Here is a 23,693-nt window from a genome sequence, read left to right on the forward strand (position 1 = left end):
CAAATGACAACTTGTTCTCAACTAGCCTACCTGGTTAAATAAAGGTGAAATAAAAAAATGTAAAAAAAATTCAATGAGCCATAAGGCCGCATTTATGGCCATAAGTAAACAAGAAAATGCTCATCCAGAAGTGGTCGGGGACTTTAATACAGGAAAACTTAAATCCGTTTTATCTCATTTCCACCAGCATGTCACATGTGCAACCAGAGGGAAAAAACTCTAGACTACCTTTACTCCACACACAGAGACACATGCAAAGCTCTCCTTCGCCCTCCATTTGGCAAATCTGACCATAATTATATCCTCCTGATTCCTGCTTACAAGCAAAACCTAAAGCAGGAAGTACCAGTGACTCACTCAATACGGAAGTGGTCAGATGACGCGAATGCTACGCTTAAGGATTGTTTTTCTAGCACAGACTGGAATATGTTCCGCGATTCATCCAATGGCATTCAGTCACCGGCTTCATCAATGAGTGCATTGACGATATTGTCCCCACAGGTAACATCTGCACCGAGCTCAAGGCGAGAGCTGCCGCTTTCAAGAAGCGGGACATTAATCCGGAAGCTTATAAGAAATCCCGCTATGCCCTCAGATGAACCATCAAACAGGCAAAGTGTCAATACAGGACCAAGATTGAATCCTACTACACTGACTCCGACGCTCGTCAGATGTGGCAGAGCTTGCAAAGTGTTACGGACCACAAAGGTAAACTCAGACGTGAGCTGCCCAGTGACGCAAGCCTACCAGACGGGCTAAATACCTTGTATGCTCGCTTCGAGGCAAGCAACACTGAAACATGCATGAGAGCACCAGCTGTTTCAGATGCCTGTGTGATCACGCTCTCCGTAGCCGATGTGAGTAAGACCTTTAAACAGGTCAACATTCACAAGGCCACGGGGCCAGACGGATTACCAGGACGTGTACTCAGAACATGTGCGGACCAACTGGCAAGTGTCTTCACTGACATTTTCAACCTCTCCCTCACCGAGTCTGTAATACCTACATCTTTCAAGCAGACCACCATAGTCCCTGTGCCCAAGAAAGTGAAGGTAATCTGTTGAAATGACTACCGACCCGTAACACTCATGTTAGTAGCCATGAAGTGCTTTGAAAGGCTGGACATGGCTCACATCAACACCATCATCCCAGAAACCGTAGACCCACTCCAATTCGCATACCGCCCCAACAAATTCGATTTGATATGATTTGATTCACCTGGTCAGTCAATCATTGAAAGAGCAGGTGTTCCTAACGTTTTGTACACTCAGTGTATCATTATGATCATAGTTACCATGGAGGCGACAGGGAAGAGATAGGGGTGGTTGGCACACTTCTTCAGGTCCATCATGATGTTGAGTAGAGACACCTGGTTACCTCCTCCTTTAGAGTTCAAAGCCTCAAAGTTCCTCGTCAGAATCAACTTGTAGTATTTCCTTTTATAATACATCAATGAAGAAAGACACAGTTAGTGTGTGATTATTTTTATGATTATCTTGTCACTCTCTCTTTTTCAGTCTCTTTGTCAACCATACGCCTTTCCCTCCTCTCTTCCCTCTTTTTCACTATTCCTGTCCTTTCATTCCTCTCCTCTCCTTTCTCCCTTCATGCATCCTCCCCCACCCCTCCCCACTCTCTCTCCACCCCGCTCCTCCTTACTTCTGCATGGGGCTTAGTTCCACTCGTACGATGAGCTCAGTCTTGGACGGCATGTTCTTGAAGACGTCAGCCTTCAGCCTCCTCAACATGTGGGGACCCAGCAGGTCATGGAGCTTCTGGATCTGGTCCTCCTTGGAGATGTCTGCAAACTCCTCCAGGAACCCCTCCAGATTACTACAGAGGGAGGGAGAGAGAGATAGTGAAAGCATGTCTGGTGAATGGAGGCTATTTAGGTTGAAAACATGCAAATAGAAGTACAGATGCATGGCTGTGTTGTGTGTGAGTGGTTTGCTTGCATATATGGCTGCATTTGGACAAGCAGCTCGATTCCACTAATTGGTCTTTTGGCCAATCACATCAGATCTTTTCACGTCAGCTCTTTTTCAGAGCTGATCTGATTGGTCAAAAGACCAATTAGTGGGGGAAAAAGATCATAATTGGGCTGCCTGTCTAAACACAGCCTTTGAGTGTGTGCATCTATACATCCACATACGTCCAAGTCGGTGTCAGTCTATATGTACATGTTATGCGTATGTGTTTATATGGCTGTGTTTACACAGAGAGCCCAATTCTGATATTTGGCCTAATTATTGATCTGATAGGTCAAAATACCAATTAGTGGCAAAAGATCAGAATTAGTCTGTCTGTGTAAACACAGCCATTATGTGAATATGTGTGTGCGTGTGTTACCCTACTTGAAACGGTTGGGAGTGAGGAAGTTGAGCAGGTGAAACAGCTCCTCCAGGTTGTTCTGTAGAGGAGTACCAGTCAGCAGCAGCTTGTGGTCAATCGTATAGTCATTCAGACGTCTGAAGAACTGAGGAGAGAAACCACAGGCAATAATTAATTGATTGATTCAACGATTGATTGATTGGTGACGTTCATTGTCTTTCAAGAGGAAATTCTGTAAGGTTTCAAATTGTATTTGTGAAGTTTTCAGGTTTTATGATTAGCGAGAGTCTTCCTGGATGGCTCGGTATTGTCTTCCTCGAAGTGAGCATAGAATGTGTTGAGCTCGTCTGGGAGGGAGGATTCAGTGGGCACCTCACAGCTGGATTTGCCTTTGTAGTCTTTGGTAGTGTGTAGTCCTTGCCACATACGGAGTGAGTCTGAGTTGTCGAACGTCAATTCAAGGTTTGAGTCTGTATTGCCTTTGGCGTCCCTAATGGATTTGCGTAACTGCTCGCCTTGTACGCGTTGCGTGCTACCAAGTCATCGGGGTTCGTTCTGCTGACATTGAATGCTGCAGTACGGGCTATCAGCATTGTACGGATATCTCCGTTCATCCAGGGTTTTTGTTTGGGGCAGTGGTGTAGCGGTGCCTTGAAAAGTAGGTATACTCAAATTTTGCCAATTTTTCTCCAAACGCCCTGTCCGGCAAAGGAAAGGCACCCTGTCTGAAAAATTGAGAAACAATTACATACACTATGAACCTACAATGATAAATCCCACATTGGTCTTTCACAGTCAGGCCAACCCAAGCTGTTCTATGCAGTAGGCTAATAGTAGGCCTACTATTGAAACTGATAAACTGAGTTAGATATGTACAGGTTACAGATTTTACCCAATTTTGTTTCCAGGTTTTCGTTCTCAAAGTCACACAGTTTTTAACAGAAAAACAACATCATTGTATGTTCTAAGTCAATAACAATGCTTAAACCACATCAAGAGACCACCTTTGAGATCTGGGAAAATCAACATTTCTTAGATTTAAAAAAAAAAGTTACCCTTTACTTCACGTGTGCAGGCACCTAGCACTATTGTTTGATTAGCATGTTTCTAGCACATGAGATGGAGTTTGCAAAGGAAAAGGCCACTGGAATTATGCAAATAATCATGATCTGTTTCTGACAGGTAGGATACTTTGTATCTAGCTAACATTTAATAGAGAAGGTTTTTGGGAAAGCCTTTCAATCTACCAGAAGATGGGTTTGCCTTTCATTAGCATCGCTATATTTGACCTGTTCCTTAATTGGTTTTACTTCATATTATGAGGCATGTCTTACCTTGCTTCAAAGTAGCATGTAGCCAAAATCCACCATAGAAACGGGAAGGCAATTATTTTTTATAAAGACTTCCTCATATGTGTTCTATTGGTTTTCTTTCAACTTTGTTTCATTGTCTAGCAGCCAAAGGCATCATCCTAATCATGTTAGTCACCCATGTTGCTATGCCCTCCAACAAAACATCAAACAGGCAAAGCGTCAATACAGGACCAAGATCGAATCGTACTACACTGGCTCAGACGCCCTTCGGATGTGGCAGGGCTTGCAAACTGTTACAGACTACAAAGGGAAGCACAGCTGAGAGCTGCCCAGTGACAAGAGCCTACCAGACGAGCTAAATAACTTTTATGCTCACTTCGAGGCAAATAACACTGAAACATGCATGAGAGCTTCAGCTGTTCCGGACGACTGTGAGATCACACTCTCCGCAGCCAATGTGAGTAAGAACTTTAAACAGGTCAACATTCACAAGGCCGGAGGGCCAAACGGATTACCAGGATGTGTACTCCGAGCATGACCTGACCAACTGGCAAATGTCTTCACTGACATGTTCAACTACTCCCTGTCTGAGTCAGTAATACCACCATAGTCCCTGTGCCCAAGAACACTAAGGTAACCTGCTTAAAACTTGTTGGAGATAGGGGGCAGTATTTTCACTTTGGATGAATTGCGTGCCCATAGTGAACTTCATCCTACTCTGTCCTAGATTGCTAATATATGCATATTATTATTACTATTGGATAGAAAACACTCTGATGTTTCTAAAACTGTTTGAATTATGTCTGTGAGTATAACAGAACTCATAGGGCAGGCAATCTTCCAAACAGGAAGTGAAATTCTGAATACATGTCTAATTTTAAGTCATCGCCTATCCACTTGCAAATAAGATTGAGATCTGGAAGCACTTCCTACGCCTTCAACTAGATGTCCTCAATCAGTATAACGTGGAATGGAGCTTCTGGTGATTAAGAAGTGAGTATACAGCAATGCCCACTGAAGAATAAGTGGGTATATGGCATATACCTGCGTATACCCTCCACTACACCAGCGGCTTGGGGTATGTCTGGATTCTTATTGTGGGTACAACATCATCAACACATTTCCTATTGAAGCCTGTGACTGACGATGTATATTCCTCAATGTTGATGGATGAGTCCTGGGTGGATGAAGCTTTGACCGTATTCCAATCAGTATTCTCAAAACAGTCCTGCAGCATTGAGTCTGCCTCCTCTGTCCAGCGCCTCACTATTCTCTGTGTTGGTGTCTCCTTCTTGAGTTGCTGCGTGTAGGACGGGGGAGTAGGAACAGAGAGACGTGATCTGATTGGCCAAAGTTAAAAACAGTACAAACGCACACACACAAAACCAAACAGGTGCAGCCTACCTTGCTCTGGTTGTTCTTGAGGCGGTGGGCTTCGTCCACCACTAGACAGGCCCAGTCTATAGACTTCAGGGAGGTCTGGTCTATCGTCACCAGCTCATAGGACGTCAACAGGACATGGAACTTTATAGGGGCTTCTCTCTGGAGAGGAGGAGGGGGGATAGAGGGGAGAGAGAGAGAGGAGGAGGGGGGATAGAGGGGGGAGAGAGGGGAGAGAGAGAGGAGGAGGGGGGATAGAGGGGGGATAGAGAGGGGAGGAGGGGGGATAGAGGGGGGATAGAGAGGGGAGAGAGAGGAGGAGGGGGGATAGAGGGGGGATAGAGAGGGGAGAGAGAGAGGAGGAGGGGGGATAGAGGGGGGATAGAGGGGGGAGAGAGAGAGGAGGATGGGGGATAGAGGGGAGAGAGAGAGGAGGAGGGGGATAGAGGGGGAGAGAGAGAGGAGGAGGGGGGATAGAGGGGGGAGAGAGGGGGGAGAGAGAGAGGAAGATGGGGGGATAGAGGGGGGAGAGAGAGGGGAGGAGGGGGGATAGAGGGGAGAGAGAGAGGAGGAGGGGGGATAGAGGGGGATAGAGGGGAGAGAGAGAGAGGAGGAGGGGGATAGAGGGGGGATAGAGGGGAGAGAGAGATGAGGAGGGGGGAGAGAGGGGGGAGAGAGAGAGGAGGAGGAGGGGGGATAGAGGGGGGATAGAGGGGGGAGAGAGACAGGAGGAGGGGGGATAGAGGGGGGAGAGAGGGGGGAGAGAGAGAGGAGGAGGGGGGATAGAGGGGGGATAGAGGGGGGAGAGAGACAGGAGGAGGGGGGATAGAGGGGGGAGAGAGGGGGGAGAGAGAGAGGAGGAGGGGGGATAGAGGGGGGATAGAAAGGGGAGAGAGAGAGGAGGAGGGGGGATAGAGGGGAGAGAGAGAGGAGGAGGGGGGATAGAGGGGAGAGAGAGAGAGGAGGAGGGGGGATAGAGGGGGGATAGAGGGGAGAGAGAGAGGAGGAGGGGGGATAGAGGGGGGAGAGAGGGGAGGAGGAGGGGGGATAGAGGGGGGATAGAGGGGAGAGAGAGAGAGGAGAACGGGGATAGAGGGGGGATAGAGAGGGGAGAGAGAGAGGAGGAGGGGGGATAGAGGGGGGATAGAGAGGGGAGGAGGGGGGATAGAGGGGAGAGAGAGAGGAGGAGGGGGGATAGAGGGGGGAGAGAGAGGAGGAGGGGGGATAGAGGGGGGAGAGAGAGAGGAGGAGGGGGGATAGAGGGGGGATAGAGGGGGGATAGAGAGGGGAGAGAGAGAGGAGGAGGGGGATAGAGGGGAGAGAGAGAGGAGGAGGGGGGATAGAGGGGGGATAGAGAGGGGAGAGAGAGAGGGGGAGGGGGGATAGAGGGGAGAGAGAGAGGAGGAGGGGGGATAGAGGGGGATAGAGAGGGGAGAGAGGAGGAGGGGGGATAGAGGGGAGAGAGAGAGGAGGAGGGGGGATAGAGGGGAGAGAGAGAGGAGGGGGGATAGAGGGGGGATAGAGAGGGGAGAGAGAGAGGAGGAGGGGGGATAGAGGGGGGATAGAGAGGGGAGAGAGAGGAGGAGGGGGGATAGAGGGGGGAGATAGAGAGGGGAGAGAGAGGAGGAGGGGGGATAGAGGGGGGATAGAGAGGGGAGAGAGAGAGGAGGAGGGGGATAGAGGGGGGATAGAGAGGGGAGAGAGAGAGGAGGAGGGGGGATAGAGGGGGGATAGAGAGGGGAGAAAGAGAGGAGGAGGGGGGATAGAGGGGGGATAGAGAGGGGAGAGAGAGAGGAGGAGGGGGATAGAGGGGGGATAGAGAGGGGAGAAGAGAGGAGGAGGGGGATAGAGGGGGGATAGAGAGGGGAGAAAGAGAGGAGGAGGGGGGATAGAGGGGGGATAGAGAGGGGAGAGAGAGGAGGAGGGGGGATAGAGGGGGGATAGAGAGGGGAGAGAGAGAGGAGGATGGGGGATAGAGGGGAGAGAGAGAGGAGGAGGGAGGATAGAGGGGGGATAGAGAGGGGAGAGAGGGAGGATAGAGGGGGGATAGAGAGGGGATAGAGAGGAGGAGAGAGGAGGAGAGGGGGGATAGAGGGGGGATAGAGAGGGGAGAGAGAGAGGAGGAGGGGGGATAGAGGGGGGATAGAGAGGGGAGAGAGAGAGGAGGAGGGGGGATAGAGGGGGGATAGAGAGGGGAGAGAGAGAGGAGGAGGGGGGATAGAGGGGGGATAGAGAGGGGAGAGAGAGAGGAGGAGGGGGGATAGAGGGGGGATAGAGAGGGGAGAGAGAGAGGAGGAGGGGGGATAGAGGGGGGATAGAGAGGGGAGAGAGAGAGGAGGAGGGGGGATAGAGGGGGGATAGAGAGGGGAGAGAGAGAGGAGGAGGGGGGATAGAGGGGGGATAGAGAGGGGAGAGAGAGAGGAGGAGGGGTATAGAGGGGGGATAGAGAGGGGAGAGAGAGAGGAGGAGGGGTATAGAGGGGGGATAGAGAGGGGAGAGAGAGAGGAGGAGGGGTATAGAGGGGGGATAGAGAGGGGAGAGAGAGAGGAGGAGGGGTATAGAGGGGGGATAGAGAGGGGAGAGAGAGATGAGGAGGGGGGATAGAGGGGGGATAGAGAGGGGAGAGAGAGATGAGGAGGGGGGATAGAGGGGGGATAGAGAGGGGAGAGAGAGAGGAGGAGGGGGGATAGAGGGGGGATAGAGAGGGGAGAGAGAGAGGAGGAGGGGTATAGAGGGGGGATAGAGAGGGGAGAGAGAGAGAGGAGGAGGGGTATAGAGGGGGGATAGAGAGGGGAGAGAGAGAGGAGGAGGGGTATAGAGGGGGGATAGAGAGGGGAGAGAGAGAGGAGGAGGGGGGATAGAGGGGGGATAGAGGGGGGATAGAGAGGGGATAGAGAGGGGAGAGAGAGGGGAGAGAGAGAGGAGGAGGGGGGATAGAGAGGGGAGAGAGAGGGGAGAGAGAGAGGAGGGTTAGAGGGGGGATAGAGAGGGGAGAGAGGGAGGAGGAGGGGGGATAGAGAGGGGAGAGAGAGAGGAGGGGGGATAGAGGGGGGATAGAGAGGGGAGAGAGAGAGGAGGGGGGATAGAGGGGGGATAGAGAGGGGAGAGAGGGAGAGGGACAGAGAGAAACAGAAGCAGATATTTGATTTTTTTCTTTTTTAGAAGATGGGATGAACAGATCTGAGCTTTCTCTCATGTCGTTCCTCTGCCCCCTCCTCCCCTCCCTCCCTCCCGTCCGTCCTCACCCTCAGTTTGAAGGTTTTCCTCCCTCCCCGTACGGCCGTGTCGTCGAAGGTCAGCTCGTTCTCTCTGATGATGGCTCTGCTGTCCTTGTCTCCTGTGTAGGTCACCACGTAGAAGTCAGGGGCCCACATCTCAAACTCTCTCTCCCAGTTAATGATGGTGGAGAGGGGGGCACTCACCAGGAACGGGCCCCTAGTGTGGCCCTTGGTGGGGGGAAGAGGGTAGGAGAGATTTTTTTTATACAAAGATGAATAGAATACTTTATTATTCTATTAAAATGACAACATGATACTCAAGAGGGAATTTGCATAGCACAGAGAACACAGGGCTCCTAACGGTGCCGTCCTACCTCTTTAAAGAGTGAGTAAAGGAAGACGATGGTCTGGATAGTCTTGCCCAGCCCCATCTCGTCTGCCAGGATGGTGTCAGTGCCCTGTGCCCAGGAGAAACGCAGCCAGTTGAGTCCCTCCAGCTGGTAGAGGTGCAGAGTGCCCCCCGTCGCCGTCACAAAGTCTGGCTGCTCCTCGTACTTTATCGTAGGCTGGAAGATAAAGAGAAAGAGGGATGGTGATGTAAGGGGGGAAAAATGGAGATAAACATCATTGACATCATTGTACAGAATGACACTAGAGTTTTGACTTGGTAGTGAGAGTTGATCGGCTACCGGAATGACGACCAATAGATGTGGCCGTTACAGAGTGAGTGAGCCAATCAGAACTCACGTCGTTGACAGGTGATCTGTGGGGGTCTTCACTCTCTTCCATCCTCATCCTCCTCATCCTCCTCGGCATGTCTGGGGCCTCCTTCATCACCTCATCCCTGAACCAATCAATCAATTGATCCATCAATCAATCTATCAATCATCAATCCAGTGTCCCTGAGCTATTTACAACAGCATACAAGGTTTGCCAAACTTGGTTTGTGATGTAGAACTGTGACGTTTACCATGTTGACACTGACATTATTAAGACAGATTCACTGTAGTAGTGTTAAGTGCCAACATGGATGCCATTTGGCCAGTCCACTAGTCCAGTACCTGTGTGCCCAGTAGTTGGCCTTGTGAATGACAAACTCTGGCATCTCCAGATCGTCTCTCTCCCATGTGCACTGGTCGTAGGTCAGGTCTCTCCACTTGACCAGGTAGTGGTATATCCCTTTCTTGTCCATACTGGGAAACACACACACACACACACGTACACACACGTACACACACGTACACACACACACGTACACACACATTATGGACAGAACTGCACACAATAATAAACTAGCACACACACACATACATACACACACACCCCGCCCACCCACCCACCCCCATCTCACACACCCCAACCCCGCTCCCCCCCCCCCCATCCCCACATGCACACGTACCTGTGGTTGATGATGCGGTGGACCATCATCCATTCAGGCTTGATGCCGTATTTATAGAACTTGTCATCCAGGGCAGCATAGTCTGGGTCTTTCAGCCTCCTCTTCTCACTCTTAATACTCTCCTCCTCTCCCCCCGACCCATAGTCCAGACTGGGAGGCTCCTCCATATCTGTCTTCCTCTGGTAGTTACGGAACATCACAGAGTGGAAGATCTCCAGCTAGACGGATGGTAAAGAAGAGAAAAAAGAAGAGAGGAATAGATGGAGGAAAGAGAGAATGTGTTGAATGAAAACAAGGAAGGGAAGTGTGTAGGATACTTGCATGCTAAGCGTCTTGTCGTTTTTCATATCATTACATCAGCCTCTCCTCCAACTGTTTCACTCTCTCTCTCTCTCCCTCCCTCCCTGCCTACTTCTCTCTCCCTTTCCTCTCATCTCCCTCTATTTCCCTCTCACCTGCAGTTCAGTGATCCAGGTACAGTGCCAGTAGGACTGTCCAGTCAGCTTGACAAAGAACTCCCTCTCAGCCCTGCCCTTCATGGGGGGTGGCGGAGGAGCATCAGGAGGGGTATCGGGGGCGGGAGGCACGGGTACAGGATCGGGGGGCTCGCCCCATCGCCAGTGGAGGATCCTCTGCACCCTGCCCTTGATAGCAGGACACTGGGTGTAGAAGACGAAAATGCAGAATCAGAATAAATTAGAGTAAGGTAAAGTAGAGTAGATTGAATAGAATACAATAGGAAAGCTTTATTGTCCACACAATGTGGACATTTTGCATTTGGTGGCATTGTGCACATAATGTGGCATTGTGCACATAATGATAAACAAACAAGACTTACAGTGCAGCGTGGACACAGCCACTCTCCGTTGGGGATCTCAGGCAGGGGCGGGTTGAGACAGTGGATGTGGTAGGAGGAAGTGCAGGTGTCACAGCACAATAGTTCCCCCCCATCTTTACAGACCCTGCAGAACTCAATGTGGTCATCCTCCTCTTCCTCCAGTCCTACCAGCAGTCCAACCCCAGGTACCTCTGGTACCACCATGTCCTCACTCTCCTCCTCAAACTCCTCAAAGTCCTCATCCTTCGCTTCCCACTGGATCCCCTCTTTCTCCTGCAGGAGAAGAGGAGAGGAATAGGACAGGAGAGGAGAAGAGGAGAGAAAGAGGACAGGAGAGGAGAAGAGGAGAGAAAGAGGACAGGAGAGGAGAAGAGGAGTGGAAGAGGACAGGAGAAGAGGAGGGGAGGAGGACAGGAGAGGAGAAGAGGACAGGACGGGAGAGGAGAGGAGAAGAGGAGGAGGACAGGAGAGGAGAAGAGGACAGGACAGGAGAGGAGAAGAGGAAGAGGACAGGACAGGAGAGGAGAAGAGGAGGAGGACAGGAGAGGAGAAGAGGAGAAAAGGAGGAGGACAGGACAAGAGGACAGGAGGAGGACAGTAGGGGGACAGGAGGAGGACAGGAGAGGAGAAGAGGAGGACAGGAGGAGGACAGGACAAGAGGACAGGAGGAGGACAGGAGGAGGACAGGAGGAGGACATGAGAAGAGTGTATGGGGAAGTAATAAGTAAATAAAATAATTTGATCCATTATCATCATCGGTAGGGTTTACATGTCTGATGATACCTTACAGTGCATTCAGAAAGTACTCAGACCCCTTGACTTTATCCATACCCATTTTGATACATTACAGCCTTATTCTAAAATGTGTTAAATCAAAAATACCCTAAAATGACAAGGCAAGAACTGTTTTTTTTTAGAAATGTTTGCAAATGTATAAAATAAAAAATCTGAAATACCTTACTTACATAAGTATTCAGACCCTTTGGTATGAGACTCGAAATTGAGCTCAGGTGCATCCTGTTTCCATGAATCATCCTTGAGATTTTTCTACAACTTGATTGGAGTCTACCTGTGGTAAATTCAATTGATTGGACATCATTTGGAAAGGCACACACCTGTCTGTATAAGGTCCCACAGTTGACAGAGCATGTCAGAGCAAAAAACAAGCCATACGGTCGAAGAAATTGTCCATAGAGCTCAGAGACAGGATTGTGTTGAGGCACAGATCTGGGGAAGGGTACCAAGATATTTCTGCAGCATTGAAGGTCCCCAAGAACACAGTGGCCTCCAGAATTCTTAAAAGGAAGAAGTTTGGAACCCAAGACTCCGCCGGGCCAAACTGAGCAATCGGGGGAGAAGGGCCTTGGTCAGGGAGGTGACCAAGAACTCAATGTTCACTCTGACGGAGCTCCAGAGTTCCTCTGTGGAGATGGATTAACCTTCCAGAAGGACAACCATCTCAGCAGCACTCCACCAATCAGGCCTTTATGGTAGAGTGGCAAGCTGAAAGCCACTCAGTTTTTCAACGGCAGGGAGACGATTCAGGATCATGGGAAAGATGAACAGAGCAAAGTACAGAGAGATCCTTGATGAAAACCTGCTCCAAAGCGCTCAGAACCTCAGAATGGGGTGAAGGTTCACCTTCCAACAGGACAACGACCCTAAGCACACAGCCAAGACAACGTAGGAGTGTCTTCGGGAAAAGTCTCTGAATGTCCTTGAGTGGCCCACCCAGAGCCCGGACTTGAACCTGATCAAACATCTCTGGAGAGACCTGAAAATAGCTGTGCAGCGACGCTCCACATCCAACCTGAAAGAGCTTGAGAGGATCAGCAGAGAAGAATGGGAGAAACTCCCCAAATACAGGTGTGCAAAGCTTTCAGCGTCATACCCAAGAAGACTCAAGGCTGTAATCACTGCCGAAAGTGCTTCAACAAAGTACTGAGTAAAGGGTCTGAATACTTACGTACAGTTGAAGTCGGAAGTTTACATACACTTAGGTTGGAGTCATTAAAACTAATTTTTCAACCATTCCAAAAATGTCATGTTAACATGTCAAGTCAGTTAGTACATCTACTTTGTGCATGACAAGTAATTTTTCCAACAATTGTTTACAGACAGATTATTTCACTTATAATTCACTGTATCACAATTCCAGTGGGTCAGAAGTTTACATACACTAAGTTAACTGTGCCTTTAAACAGTTTGGAAAATTCCAGAAAATTATATCATAGCTTTAGAAGCTTCTGATAGGCTAATTGACATCATTTGAGTCAATTGAAGGTGTACCTGTGGATGTATTTCAAGGCATACCCTCAAACTCAGTGCCTCTTTGCTTGACATAATGGGGAAATCAAAAGAAATCAGCCAAGACCTCAGAAAAGAATTGTAGACCTTCACAAGTCTTTTTCATCCTTGGGAGCGATTTCCAAACGCCTGAAGGTACCACGATCATCTGTACAAACAATAGTACGCAAGTATAAACACCATGGGACCACGCAGCCATCATACCGCTCAGGAAGGAGACGCGTTCTGTCTCCTAGAGATGAATGTACTTTGGTGCGAAAAGTGCAAATCAAACCCAGAAAAACAGTGAAGGACCTTGTGAAGATGCTGGAGGAAACAGGTACAAAAGTATCTATATCCACAGAAAAACAAGTCCTATATCGACATAACCTGAAAGGCCGCTCAGCAAGGAAGAAGCCACTGCTCCAAAACCGCCATAAAAAAGCCAGACTACGGTTTGCAACTGCACATGGGGACAAAGATTGTACTTTTTGGAGAAATGTCCTCTGGTCTGATGAAACAAAAATAGAACTGTTTGGCCATAATGACCATCATTATGTTTGGAGGAAAAAGGGGGAGGCTTGCAAGCCAAAGAACACCATCCCAACCTTGAAGCACGGGGGTGGCAGTATCATGTTGTGGGGGTGCTTTGCTGCAGGAGGGACTGGTGCACTTCACAAAATAGATGACATCATGAGGCAAAACAAATATGTGGATATATTGAAGCAACGTCTCAAGACATCAGTCAGGAAGTTAAAGCTTGGTCGCAAATGGGTCTTCCAAATGGACAATGACCCCAAGCATACTTCCAAAGTTGTGGCAAAATGGCTTAAGGACAACAAAGTCAAGGTATTGGAGTGGCCATCACAAAGCCCTGACCTAAATTCCATAGAAAATTTGTTGGCAGAACTGAAAAAGTGTGTGCGAGCTAGGAAGCCTACAAACCTGACTCAGTTACACCAGCTCTGTCAGGAGGAATGGGCAAAGATTCACCCAATTTATTGTGGGAAGCTTGTGGAAGGCTACCTGAAATGTTTGACCCAAGTTGAACAATTGAAAGGCAATGCTACCAAATATTAATTGAGTGTATGTAAACTTCTGACCCACTGTGAATGTGATGAAAGAAATAAAAGCTGAAATAAATCACTCTCTCTACTATTATTCTGACAATTCACGTTCTTAAAATAAAGTGGTGATCCTAACTGACCTACAACAGGGAATTTTTAGGAATGTCAGGAATTGTGAAAAACTGAGTTTAAATGTCTTTGGCTGAGGTGTCTGTAAACTTCCGACTTCAACGGTAAATGTGATATTTACGGGTTTTGACATTTTTTTATTTAGCAAAAATACCTAAAAACATTTTTTTCTTTGTCATTATGGGGTATTGTGTGTAGACTGAGGAGGGGGGAAAAAACAATTTAATCAATTTTAGAATAAGTCTGGAACGTAACAAAATGTGTAAAAAGTCAAGGGGTCTGAATACTTTCCGAAAGCTCACTGTGAATAGAGTACACACTAACAGTAGCATTGCACGCAGCTCGGTCTGTAATGCTGACATAAACAATCAGTCAAATAGGCAGACTTGAGGATTATTAACACCAACTTTGAGGATTACGGTACGGTACTCACACAGTGTGGGCAACTCCACTTGCCCTCGGGGGCCTTCTCCAGCTCAGGCTCCAGACAGACCAGGTGGTAGGCCCTAGGACAGGTGTCACACAGAATGATCTCCCCTCCCTGCTGGCACACCTCACAGTAGTCCTGGTGGTCTGTCTCATAACCATCCCCCTCCACCTCACCCTCATCCAGCACTGCGAGAGAGAGAGAGAGAGAGAGAGAGAGAGAGAGAGAGAGAGAGAGAGAGAGAGAGAGAGAGAGAGAGAAAAGAGAGAGCGAGAGAGAGAGAGAGAGAAAATGGGGAGGGAAAAATGAGGAGGGAAAAGGGAAGGGGGATAAGAGAGAGGGGTGGGAGAGAGGGAGAAGGAGAAAAGACAGAGACACATCACATGCTGAGCATAAGTCAGACAGATTCAGAGTTTATAACCTTTTTTTATGGAACATTTTGTTTACTTTTCTTATTCTTCTTGGCCGGGCGTCCTCTCTTGTTCTTCTTGACCCGGGAGGAGCTGTCGGAGCGGACCGAGGAGCTGTGGACACTGGAGTCCTCTTGCAGCGAGTCCTCCTCATCAACATCATCACCACTCTGAGAGGAAGGGATTGAGTTAGATACAGTGCCTTGCAAAAGTATTCGGCCCCCTTGAACTTTGCAACCTTTTGCCACATTTCACGCTTCAAACATAAAGATATAAAACTGTATTTTTTTGTGAAGAATCAACAACAAGTGGGACACAATCATGAAGTGGAACGACATTTATTGGATATTTCAAACTTTTTTAACAAATCAAAAACTGAAAAATTTGGCGTGCAAAATTATTCAGCCCCTTTACTTTCAGTGCAGCAAACTCTCTCCAGAAGTTCAGTGAGGATCTCTGAATGATCCAATGTTGACCTAAATGACTAATGATGATAAATACAATCCACCTGTGTGTAATCAAGTCTCCGTATAAATGCACCTGCACTTTGATAGTCTCAGAGGTCCGTTAAAAGCGCAGAGAGCATCATGAAGAACAAGGAACACACCAGGCAGGTCCGAGATACTGTTGTGAAGAAGTTTAAAGCCGGATTTGGATACAAAAATATTTCCCAAGCTTTAAACATCCCAAGGAGCACTGTGCAAGCGATAATATTGAAATGGAAGGAGTATCAGACCACTGCAAATCTACCAAGACCTGGCCGTCCCTCTAAACTTTCAGCTCATACAAGGAGAAGACTGATCAGAGATGCAGCCAAGAGGCCCATGATCACTCTGGATGAACTGCAGAGATCTACAGCTGAGGTGGGAGACTCTGTCCATAGGACAACAATCAGTTGTATATTGCACAAATCTGGCCTTTATGGAATGGTGGCAAGAAGAAAGCCATTTCTTAAAGATATCCATAAAAAGTGTATTTTAAAGTTTGCCACAAGCCACCTGGGAGACAAACCAAAGATGTAGAAGAAGGTGCTCTGGTCAGATGAAACCAAAATTGAACTTTTTGGCAACAATGCAAAACGTTATGTTTGGCGTAAAAGCAACACAGCTGAACACACCATCCCCACTGTCAAACATGGTGGTGGCAGCATCGTGGTTTGGGCCTGCTTTTCTTCAGCAGGGACAGGGAAGATGGTTAAAATTGATGGGGAGATGGATGGAGCCAAATACAGGACCATTCTGGAAGAAAACCTGATGGAGTCTGCAAAAGACCTGAAACTGGGACGGAGATTTGTCTTCCAACAAGACAATGATCCAAAATATAAAGCAAAATCTACAATGGAATGGTTCAAAAATAAACATATCCAGGTGTTAGAATGGCCAAGTCAAAGTCCAGACCTGAATCCAATCGAGAATCTGTGGAAAGAACTGAAAACTGCTGTTCACAAATGTTCTCCATCCAACCTCACTGAGCTCGAGCTGTTTTGCAAGGAGGAATGGGAAAACATTTCAGTCTCTCGATGTGCAAAACTGATAGAGACATACCACAAGCGACTTACAGCTGTAATCGCAGCAAAAGGTGGCGCTACAAAGTATTAACTTAAGGGGGCTGAATAATTTTTCACGCCCAATTTTTCAGTTTTTTGATTTGTTAAAAAAGTTTGAAATATCCAATAAATGTCGTTCCACTTCATGATTGTGTCCCACTTGTTGTTGATTTTTCACAAAAAAATACAGTTTTATATCTTTATGTTTGAAGCCTGAAATGTGGCAAAAGGTCGCAAAGTTCAAGGGGGCCGAATACTTTCGCAAGGCACTGTATATACTCAGCAAAAAAAGTAACGTCCCTTTTTCAGGACGCTGTCTTTCAAAGATAATTTGTAAAAATCCAAATAACTTCACAGATCTTCATTGTAAAGGGTTTGAACACTGTTTCCCATGTTTGTGGAATGAACCATAAACAATTAATCAATATGCACCTGTGGAACAGTGGTTAAGACACTAACAGCTTACAGACAGTAGGCAATTAAGGTCACAGTTATGAAAACTTAGGACACTAAAGAGGCCTTTCTACTGACTCGGAAAAACCCCAAAACAAAGATGCCCAGGGTCCCTACTCATCTGCGTGAACATGCCTTAGGCATGCTGCAAGGAGGCATGAGGACTGCAGATGTGGCCAGGGCAATAAGTTGCAATGTCCGTACTATGAGACGCCTAAGACAGTGCTACAGGGAGACAGGATGGACAGCTGATAGTCCTTGCAGTGGCAGACCACGAGTAACAACACCTGAACAGAATCGGTACATCTGAACATCACAGGTACAGGATGGAAACAACAACTGCCCGAGTTACACCAGGAATGCACAATCCCTCCATCAGTGCTCAGACTGTCCGCAATAGTCTGAGAGAGGCTGGACTGAGGGCTTGTTGGACTGTTGTAAGGCAGGTCCTCACCAGACATCGTCGCTGGACAAGACAGGACTGGCAAAAAGTGCTCTTCACTGACGAGTCGCGGTTTTGTCTCACCAGGGGTGATGGTCGGATTCGCGTTTACCGTCGAAGGAATGAGTATTACACCAAGGCCTGTACTCTGGAGCGGGATCGATTTGGAGGTGGAGGGTCCATCATGGTCTGGGGCGGTGTGTCACAGCATCATCGCACTGAGCTTGTTGTCATTACATTATATATATATATATAGAGAGAGAGAAAGAGAGAGAGAGAGAGAGAGAGAGAGAATTTTGCAAAAATAGCCACTGTGTACAATGTGAAACACCAAATAATGCATGCAGAGCAGAATTAGACCGATACCTTCTAATTATTAAAATCCAGAAAAGAGCCATCTACATCAACCTAATAGGAAGTGATTCTCAAACCTTCCAAAACAAAGCCATCACCTACAGAGAGATGAACCTGGAGAAGAGTCACCTAAGCAAGCTGGTCATGGGGCTCTGTTCACAAACAAAAACAGACCCTGCAGAGCCCCAGGACAGAAACAAAATTAGACCCAACCAAATCATGAGAAAACAAAAAGAGAATTACTTGACACATTGGAAAGAACAGAGCAACCTAGAATGCTATTTGGCCCTAAACAGAGACAATTTGGCCCTGCACAGCGACAACTGTGACTGACCCTAAATAAAAGGAAAAGTTTTGACTATGTACACACTCAGTGAGCAAAGCCTTGCTCCTGGCTCTCAAGAGAATACAGGCTATGTGCACACTGCCCATAAAATGAGGTGGAAACTGAGCTGCACTTCCTAACCTCCTGCCAAATGTGTGACCATATCAGATACACATGTTTCCTTCAGATTACACAGACCAACAAAGAATTTGAAAACAAACCCAATTTTGATAAACTCTCATATCTATTTGGTGAAATACCACAGTGTGCCACCACAGCAGCAAGATCTGTGACCTGTTGCCACAAGAAAAGGGCAACCAGTGAAGAGCAACCACCATTGTACATACAACCCATATTTATGTTTATTTATTTTCCCTTTTGTACTTTAACTATTTGCACATAATATGAAATATGAAATGTCTTTATTCTTTTGGAACTTTTGTGAGTGTAACATTTACTGTAAATTTTTTATTGTTTGTTTCACTTTTGTTTATCTATTTCACTTGCCTTGGCAATGTAAACATATGCTTCCCATGCCAATAAAGCCCTTAAATTGAACTGAACTGAATTGAGAGAGAGATAGAGAGAGGAGAGAAACACCGATCTGTCGCCTCTCATACACCAGCATGCTCCCACATACATTGGCCTACACCGCACATCTTTATATCCAAATTCCCAGCATTATAATACTTACAGAGCTGCTCTTCTTTCTCTTGTTGCCTAAGGCCCCCAGTTTTATGCGTATGGGGGACATCTTCTTGGCTTTAGCTACTGAAGCCGCTACTGCTGCTGCCACCGCCTTCTTCCTCTCAGCCAGAACACGAGGACTCTTACTGCGACTCTTCTTATACCCAGGGCCTGAGAAACAGGGACAGAATGAAGTCAAGATTTCTACTAGTGCTCTAGTGCGGGATTTCCCAAACCTCTCCTTGGGGTCCTCAGACGTTTCACATATTTGTTCTTGCCCTAAACTGGCACACCAGATTAAATTAGTCGACTATTACCCAAACCCTTGATCAGGGCTACAACATGTCTGAGGGTCCAGACTAGAAGTTGGGACCAATTCCATTTCAATTCAATCAGTCCTTGCTATACATGACACACTCCACTACTCCACCCTTCTCTCTCATCCTCTGACCTTTGCCCTCTTTGGTCTTGGCCTTGCGGAGCGGGGGAGGCGGGGGTGGTGGCAGGGGGGGCGGCCGTGGGGGTTGGGGCTGCTTCCGGGGTGGAGGTGGCTCCGGGGATGGGGTTGCCGCGGAGACCTGCTCGGCGACGGCAATGGCGGCGGCGGCGGCTGCAGCTGCCACGGCTGCAGCACCGGAGCCCTTGAAGGGGTTGTTAGAGCTGAACTCCCTCCACTTGACCCCCAGGATGGTCATCATCTTAGACATGGGGATCTTAGGGTTCTTCTTGGCGATCATGGGCCTGGGAAGATGAAGAGGCAGGTGAGGAATAAGAGCTGAGTGTTTGATGTACAGAACAGTAATGACAATTGATTTTGAACAGTGTGGCAAATAATCTTGAACTTGAAAATAAACTTGAACTAGAAATGGTTGTTTCTGAGGGATTGTGAATGGAGGGAATTGTTCCATGGTTGGTAGTGAACTAGACAACTGAAATAAACAATAACTCATTGAGTCATCTCACTGACTGTCAATCACTACAGCAGGCCAACTGTACCTCATGGACTGGCTGAAGGCTTTGTAGTTGGTGAGTGTGCGGTAATCGTCTTCAGTGAATGTATGATCCACATCCTCCAGACCCCAGTCCATAGCCAGCTGGGCCGACGTCTTCTGTTCTATTGGCTGCAGGAGAGAAACAACCAGTCAGAGAGCTTGAAGACTTTTAGCCATCAGAATGTGTAAAAAAATGAAGCAAAACAACAACTATAGCACTTTCTTGTTGTGTTCTTCTTACCTTTGTTGTCTCCTCGTGCGTGCTGTCCCCATCATCTTTTTTCTTCTTCTTGGTTTTCTTCTCCTTCTTTTCCTTGTGTTTCTTCTTCTTCTTTTTCTCGCCAGAGAAGTCACTCGCTGCGCTGTCGGAGTTCTCACCATAATCTCTCTCTCGCTCCGAGTCTCTCTCTACATCACTTTCCTGAGAGGAGGAGAGGAGAAAAGAAGGGGAGAGAGGGGAAAGTGAGAAAAAGAGAAAGAACAGAAGAGAGGATGAGGATGCTAAATCAATATGTAATGTCACAGATAGTTTTTTGTTCTATGACTTCAATTGAGCAAATGAAATAGAATGACGTGTCATCAGAATGTATGGCGGTTGATGGACCGTAATGATCGAGAGGCTTACAATCTTTTTCCGTTTTTTGGCTTTAACCGGTTTTCCCTCTTTCTCTTTCTCCTTCTTCTTTGTCTCCTTCTTCTTGGGCCCTCGTTTCTTCCTCCCTAGACTGGCCCTGTCTGATGCTTCCCTTTCTTCCTCTACTGGGGATTGAAGCAAGGAGAGGGGGTTGGAAGAGAGAAAGAGAGAGATGTGACTAAATCATATTGACTATAATCATCATTGAAGGCTTTGAATTGTCAATATAATCTCTTCTGAACACAATTAAGCACAACAAAAGCCTCTCACCAACACACTGTCATGTGTGCGTTGACACCAAATGTGTCATATGGGAGAGTATAGTGTCTTAACACAACCTATGAGATTGACTGAATTGTGACAGTTTGACTGGTAAGTGGGATTGACAGCTGCTTTGTATCAGTTCAGTGAAAACCAAATCCATATCTGGCTTATCTGTTAATGAACACCTCACAAAAACACAAGAATGTTGTTCATGGTGGCATTGAAAATGTGAGGCTGAGACATATGAAAGTAAGGCCTTATGTTGGCTACATGTTACACAGTGCTTTAGGGCTTCTAAAACGTTATGTCCATAGCAATATATATTTCCACAATAATGAATTGGGAAAATAAAATAAAATCAAACATGTAATAGATTTATTTCGAAGACACGACATCCCACGTTTTGAGGGTCAATAAGTGATAATGAGCCATTCATCCCTGTATTCAAGTTTTTCCCCTGGCAAAAAGTGAGACTGTACCCTATTGGAGAGTGAGAGAGAGTGAAGCATGTGCTTTGTCAGGGGGATGAAGAGATGGGGGAAAACATCACCAAAAAAACTGTCGCTTGCGGCCGCCATTGCACTTGGTAGAAATTAGTTCGATTTAATGGTTTGTCTTTGTTGGTGGGCGACAACACGCAGCGCGCGCCCAGACGAGGTCTCCGCATATTTCTGCTGCAGAGTGCAGCCAGGGGCGGCATTAGCATCACGCGGGGCTCGGTGATTCTGAGGCCGCAAGCCAGTCTGTCTCTATAGGATGAACTGAAACGACTCCCTACCCTACTTCCCCGCAATTAATTCCAACACCTGGTTCCCGACCACAACAGCCGCCAGCGCATGTCGCGGGGGGTTTAGAGACGCTGCGGGAAGCGCACTAATTGATACGCGGCTCTTGTCTCGAGACAGGCGACATAGTTTAGGCTAGTTGTTCAGAGTGATGCTAAAATGTCCCTTGTTGAATACCCCAAAATCATGATCTGCAATATCTGATGTCACTGTTGAATACATGCAAATTAATGTAATTGTATTAATTAACATGAACTGCAAAATAATGTAAACATGTTCTTTGGTGTGGAACCAGCCAGGCCAAATCTGTAATCCCTCAAAAATAAATTTATTTGGAGTAAAATAAGATTTCTGTTGATCGTATTTTTCACATGAAATTGTTGTAGGCAAGTCCTTTCTTTAATTAGGCTTCACAGTATAGTTTCTAGGCTTTGTGTATTATAGGCCTACGTGTTACATGTGTTAGTCTGCTATGACATCAAAAGAGAGTGGGAACAATAGCCCTGTAGGCTACACATAACGGTTATATTCAGAACTTGGGAGTAGTGTCGGTGTCCTATCATGAACCGTCCCTGTCAGTATGACAGTGGAGACCGTCATGGGGTAGGAGGCAAGTTTATTTACACTGTCATACCAGCACTTACTCTATCATCCGGTTTTAACGCTCACGCCTCGGGAACAGACATCCCAGCACTATTCTAAAGATCACAATCAGAAAGCTTATTGCTGGAGAGTCCATGTTTTCTGCCAGTGATGTCGTGAGCTGTACACTTCACATCGACCTATTAACATTGAGATATTATTTACATCTATGAATATGGCAGCATTGCCAGGATGAAAAGCAACGTTGAGGAGGATCAACTTTGTGGAATTGTTTATAAATTGGAAGTCTTCAACTCTTTCTGTTCCAAAGCTGCGCTATCATTTGGAGCAACGGGCGCGCAACTAATTATATTGCAGCAACGGATAACTATTGAGATGAGCGGCACAGGGTGTCCTGGCGTACTTTAAAAAAAATGTATGTGTTTCTATTTTGTGTGCGCGCTCCCGAGTCTTTCGCCAGTGTCTCTTTCGACTGTAGCTAATATAGCCTACCTGGCGCGGCTAGTGTTGCAGTTTCTCGAGGCGCCGCCGGCGAGTTTATGTCGCTTGCGTTCTCGTCTAGATCTCCGTCGTCCTCGTCTTCTTCATCAAAATCTACTCCCTCGGAATTAACCAACATGCCCTGGTCTTCCTCACAGGACCGGAGAGGAGAGGACATTATATTCATGTCATCGGCTCCTTCCTCGAAATCAGAAACCTTCCGGAATTATGATATTTATTTAATATTCAAATCGACACCAGAAAAAAAGTGGGGGCCGTTTTGGAATATTTTACACTACAAGGCAGGGAAACAAAGATGGCCGCTCTTATATTTATTTTTTAACAACCCCCCCAATAAGAAAAATCCCCTTACATAAAAAATGGCGGACTATATTATTGCAGAACGCCCCCCCCCCCATCTTCTTTTCTCTCTCTCTCTCTGCCTCTCTCCGTTTACCCCTCCCTCCTCAAAAAACATGTACATTGTTACAAGAAACAAGAAAGGGGGTGTTTGACTGCTTGTAATGTTACTGCCCCCCATGATCAGCCATCCCAACTAACTGTCTCAAGATCACACGCAACAAAAGTCCCTTTCTGCACTGAAAAACGCGATACAAATCTATCAAATATGGCCACTTTAATAATCTTAAAGGCCCCCACCGTGGTATAAAATGATACGTGTGAGAGAGAGAGAGAGAGTCGGGGAGGGAACTTGAGAGTGGGGGGGTTGGGAAAATCTGCTGCAGCCATGCCCAGATTTACATCAGATTGGATTGCTTAAAAATTAACCACTTGTGGTAGGGAGAAAAATCTATGCAATGTGCAAACGGGCATTTTTTTCAACTGGAGATTATTTTATTATAATAATAATAGATATCGAATATATATATTTTTTACATTCTGAAAGCATTCAAATGAAAGAGGATACATTTGAAAATCATATTGCACACTTTCACTAGAGTCCCTTTGATATGGGTGGCAGTAAGGCCATGGGAACCTCTAGTAGTCAGACAATGGTTGGTCTCCCTTCAGGCAGCCCAGCTTTGATAAAGGGGTCTATGGTCAGACATACATACATACAGTATGCACATTTTAGAGTAAAATTGTGTATAATTGTGTATAATTGTGAATAATGATAAATAGCCTAGATATTGATAACAATGGCAGGTCACTGATTAATAGAACTATGGATAACATTTCGCTACACTCGCAATAACATCTGTTAACCATGTGTATGTGACCAATAAAATTTGATTTGATATTATATATCAGACTGACTAAACCTGATATTGCTACTGTTATAGTAGATTTGGTTTCCTGCACATTCTGT

At 46.8% G+C, this 23,693-nt stretch overlaps 1 protein-coding gene across 5 annotated transcripts in view; it reads right to left on the minus strand.

The window, feature by feature from the left end:
• LOC110531704 (ATP-dependent chromatin remodeler CHD3) overlaps window positions 1-23,083 on the minus strand; it is a 56,426-nt gene extending 33,343 nt beyond the window's left edge. For 3 of the 5 annotated variants that reach the window (XM_021615035.3, XM_021615033.3, XM_090183762.1), the window contains exons 1-19: window positions 22,376-23,083; window positions 20,223-20,356; window positions 19,839-20,018; window positions 19,602-19,726; window positions 19,057-19,346; window positions 18,613-18,776; window positions 14,836-14,968; window positions 14,395-14,576; window positions 10,480-10,752; window positions 10,097-10,300; window positions 9,642-9,859; window positions 9,304-9,435; window positions 8,990-9,086; window positions 8,617-8,808; window positions 8,270-8,470; window positions 5,049-5,186; window positions 2,355-2,476; window positions 1,660-1,833; window positions 1,295-1,436 (exon numbers count right to left, since the gene is read on the minus strand). In XM_021615035.3, coding sequence (XP_021470710.3) covers window positions 1,295-1,436; window positions 1,660-1,833; window positions 2,355-2,476; window positions 5,049-5,186; window positions 8,270-8,470; window positions 8,617-8,808; window positions 8,990-9,086; window positions 9,304-9,435; window positions 9,642-9,859; window positions 10,097-10,300; window positions 10,480-10,752; window positions 14,395-14,576; window positions 14,836-14,968; window positions 18,613-18,776; window positions 19,057-19,346; window positions 19,602-19,726; window positions 19,839-20,018; window positions 20,223-20,356; window positions 22,376-22,550 — 3,276 coding nt within the window. In that variant the 5' untranslated portion in view covers window positions 22,551-23,083. The remainder of the gene's footprint in view (window positions 1-1,294; window positions 1,437-1,659; window positions 1,834-2,354; window positions 2,477-5,048; window positions 5,187-8,269; window positions 8,471-8,616; window positions 8,809-8,989; window positions 9,087-9,303; window positions 9,436-9,641; window positions 9,860-10,096; window positions 10,301-10,479; window positions 10,753-14,394; window positions 14,577-14,835; window positions 14,969-18,612; window positions 18,777-19,056; window positions 19,347-19,601; window positions 19,727-19,838; window positions 20,019-20,222; window positions 20,357-22,375) is intronic. The other 2 variants (XM_090183761.1, XM_021615034.3) reach the window with 1 other exon arrangement.
• Between the last annotated feature and the right edge of the window lie 610 nt (window positions 23,084-23,693).

Source organism: Oncorhynchus mykiss, chromosome 9, assembly GCF_057628025.1.
Source record: "Oncorhynchus mykiss isolate SJ-2025 chromosome 9, ASM5762802v1, whole genome shotgun sequence".
Taxonomy (NCBI): domain Eukaryota; kingdom Metazoa; phylum Chordata; class Actinopteri; order Salmoniformes; family Salmonidae; genus Oncorhynchus; species Oncorhynchus mykiss.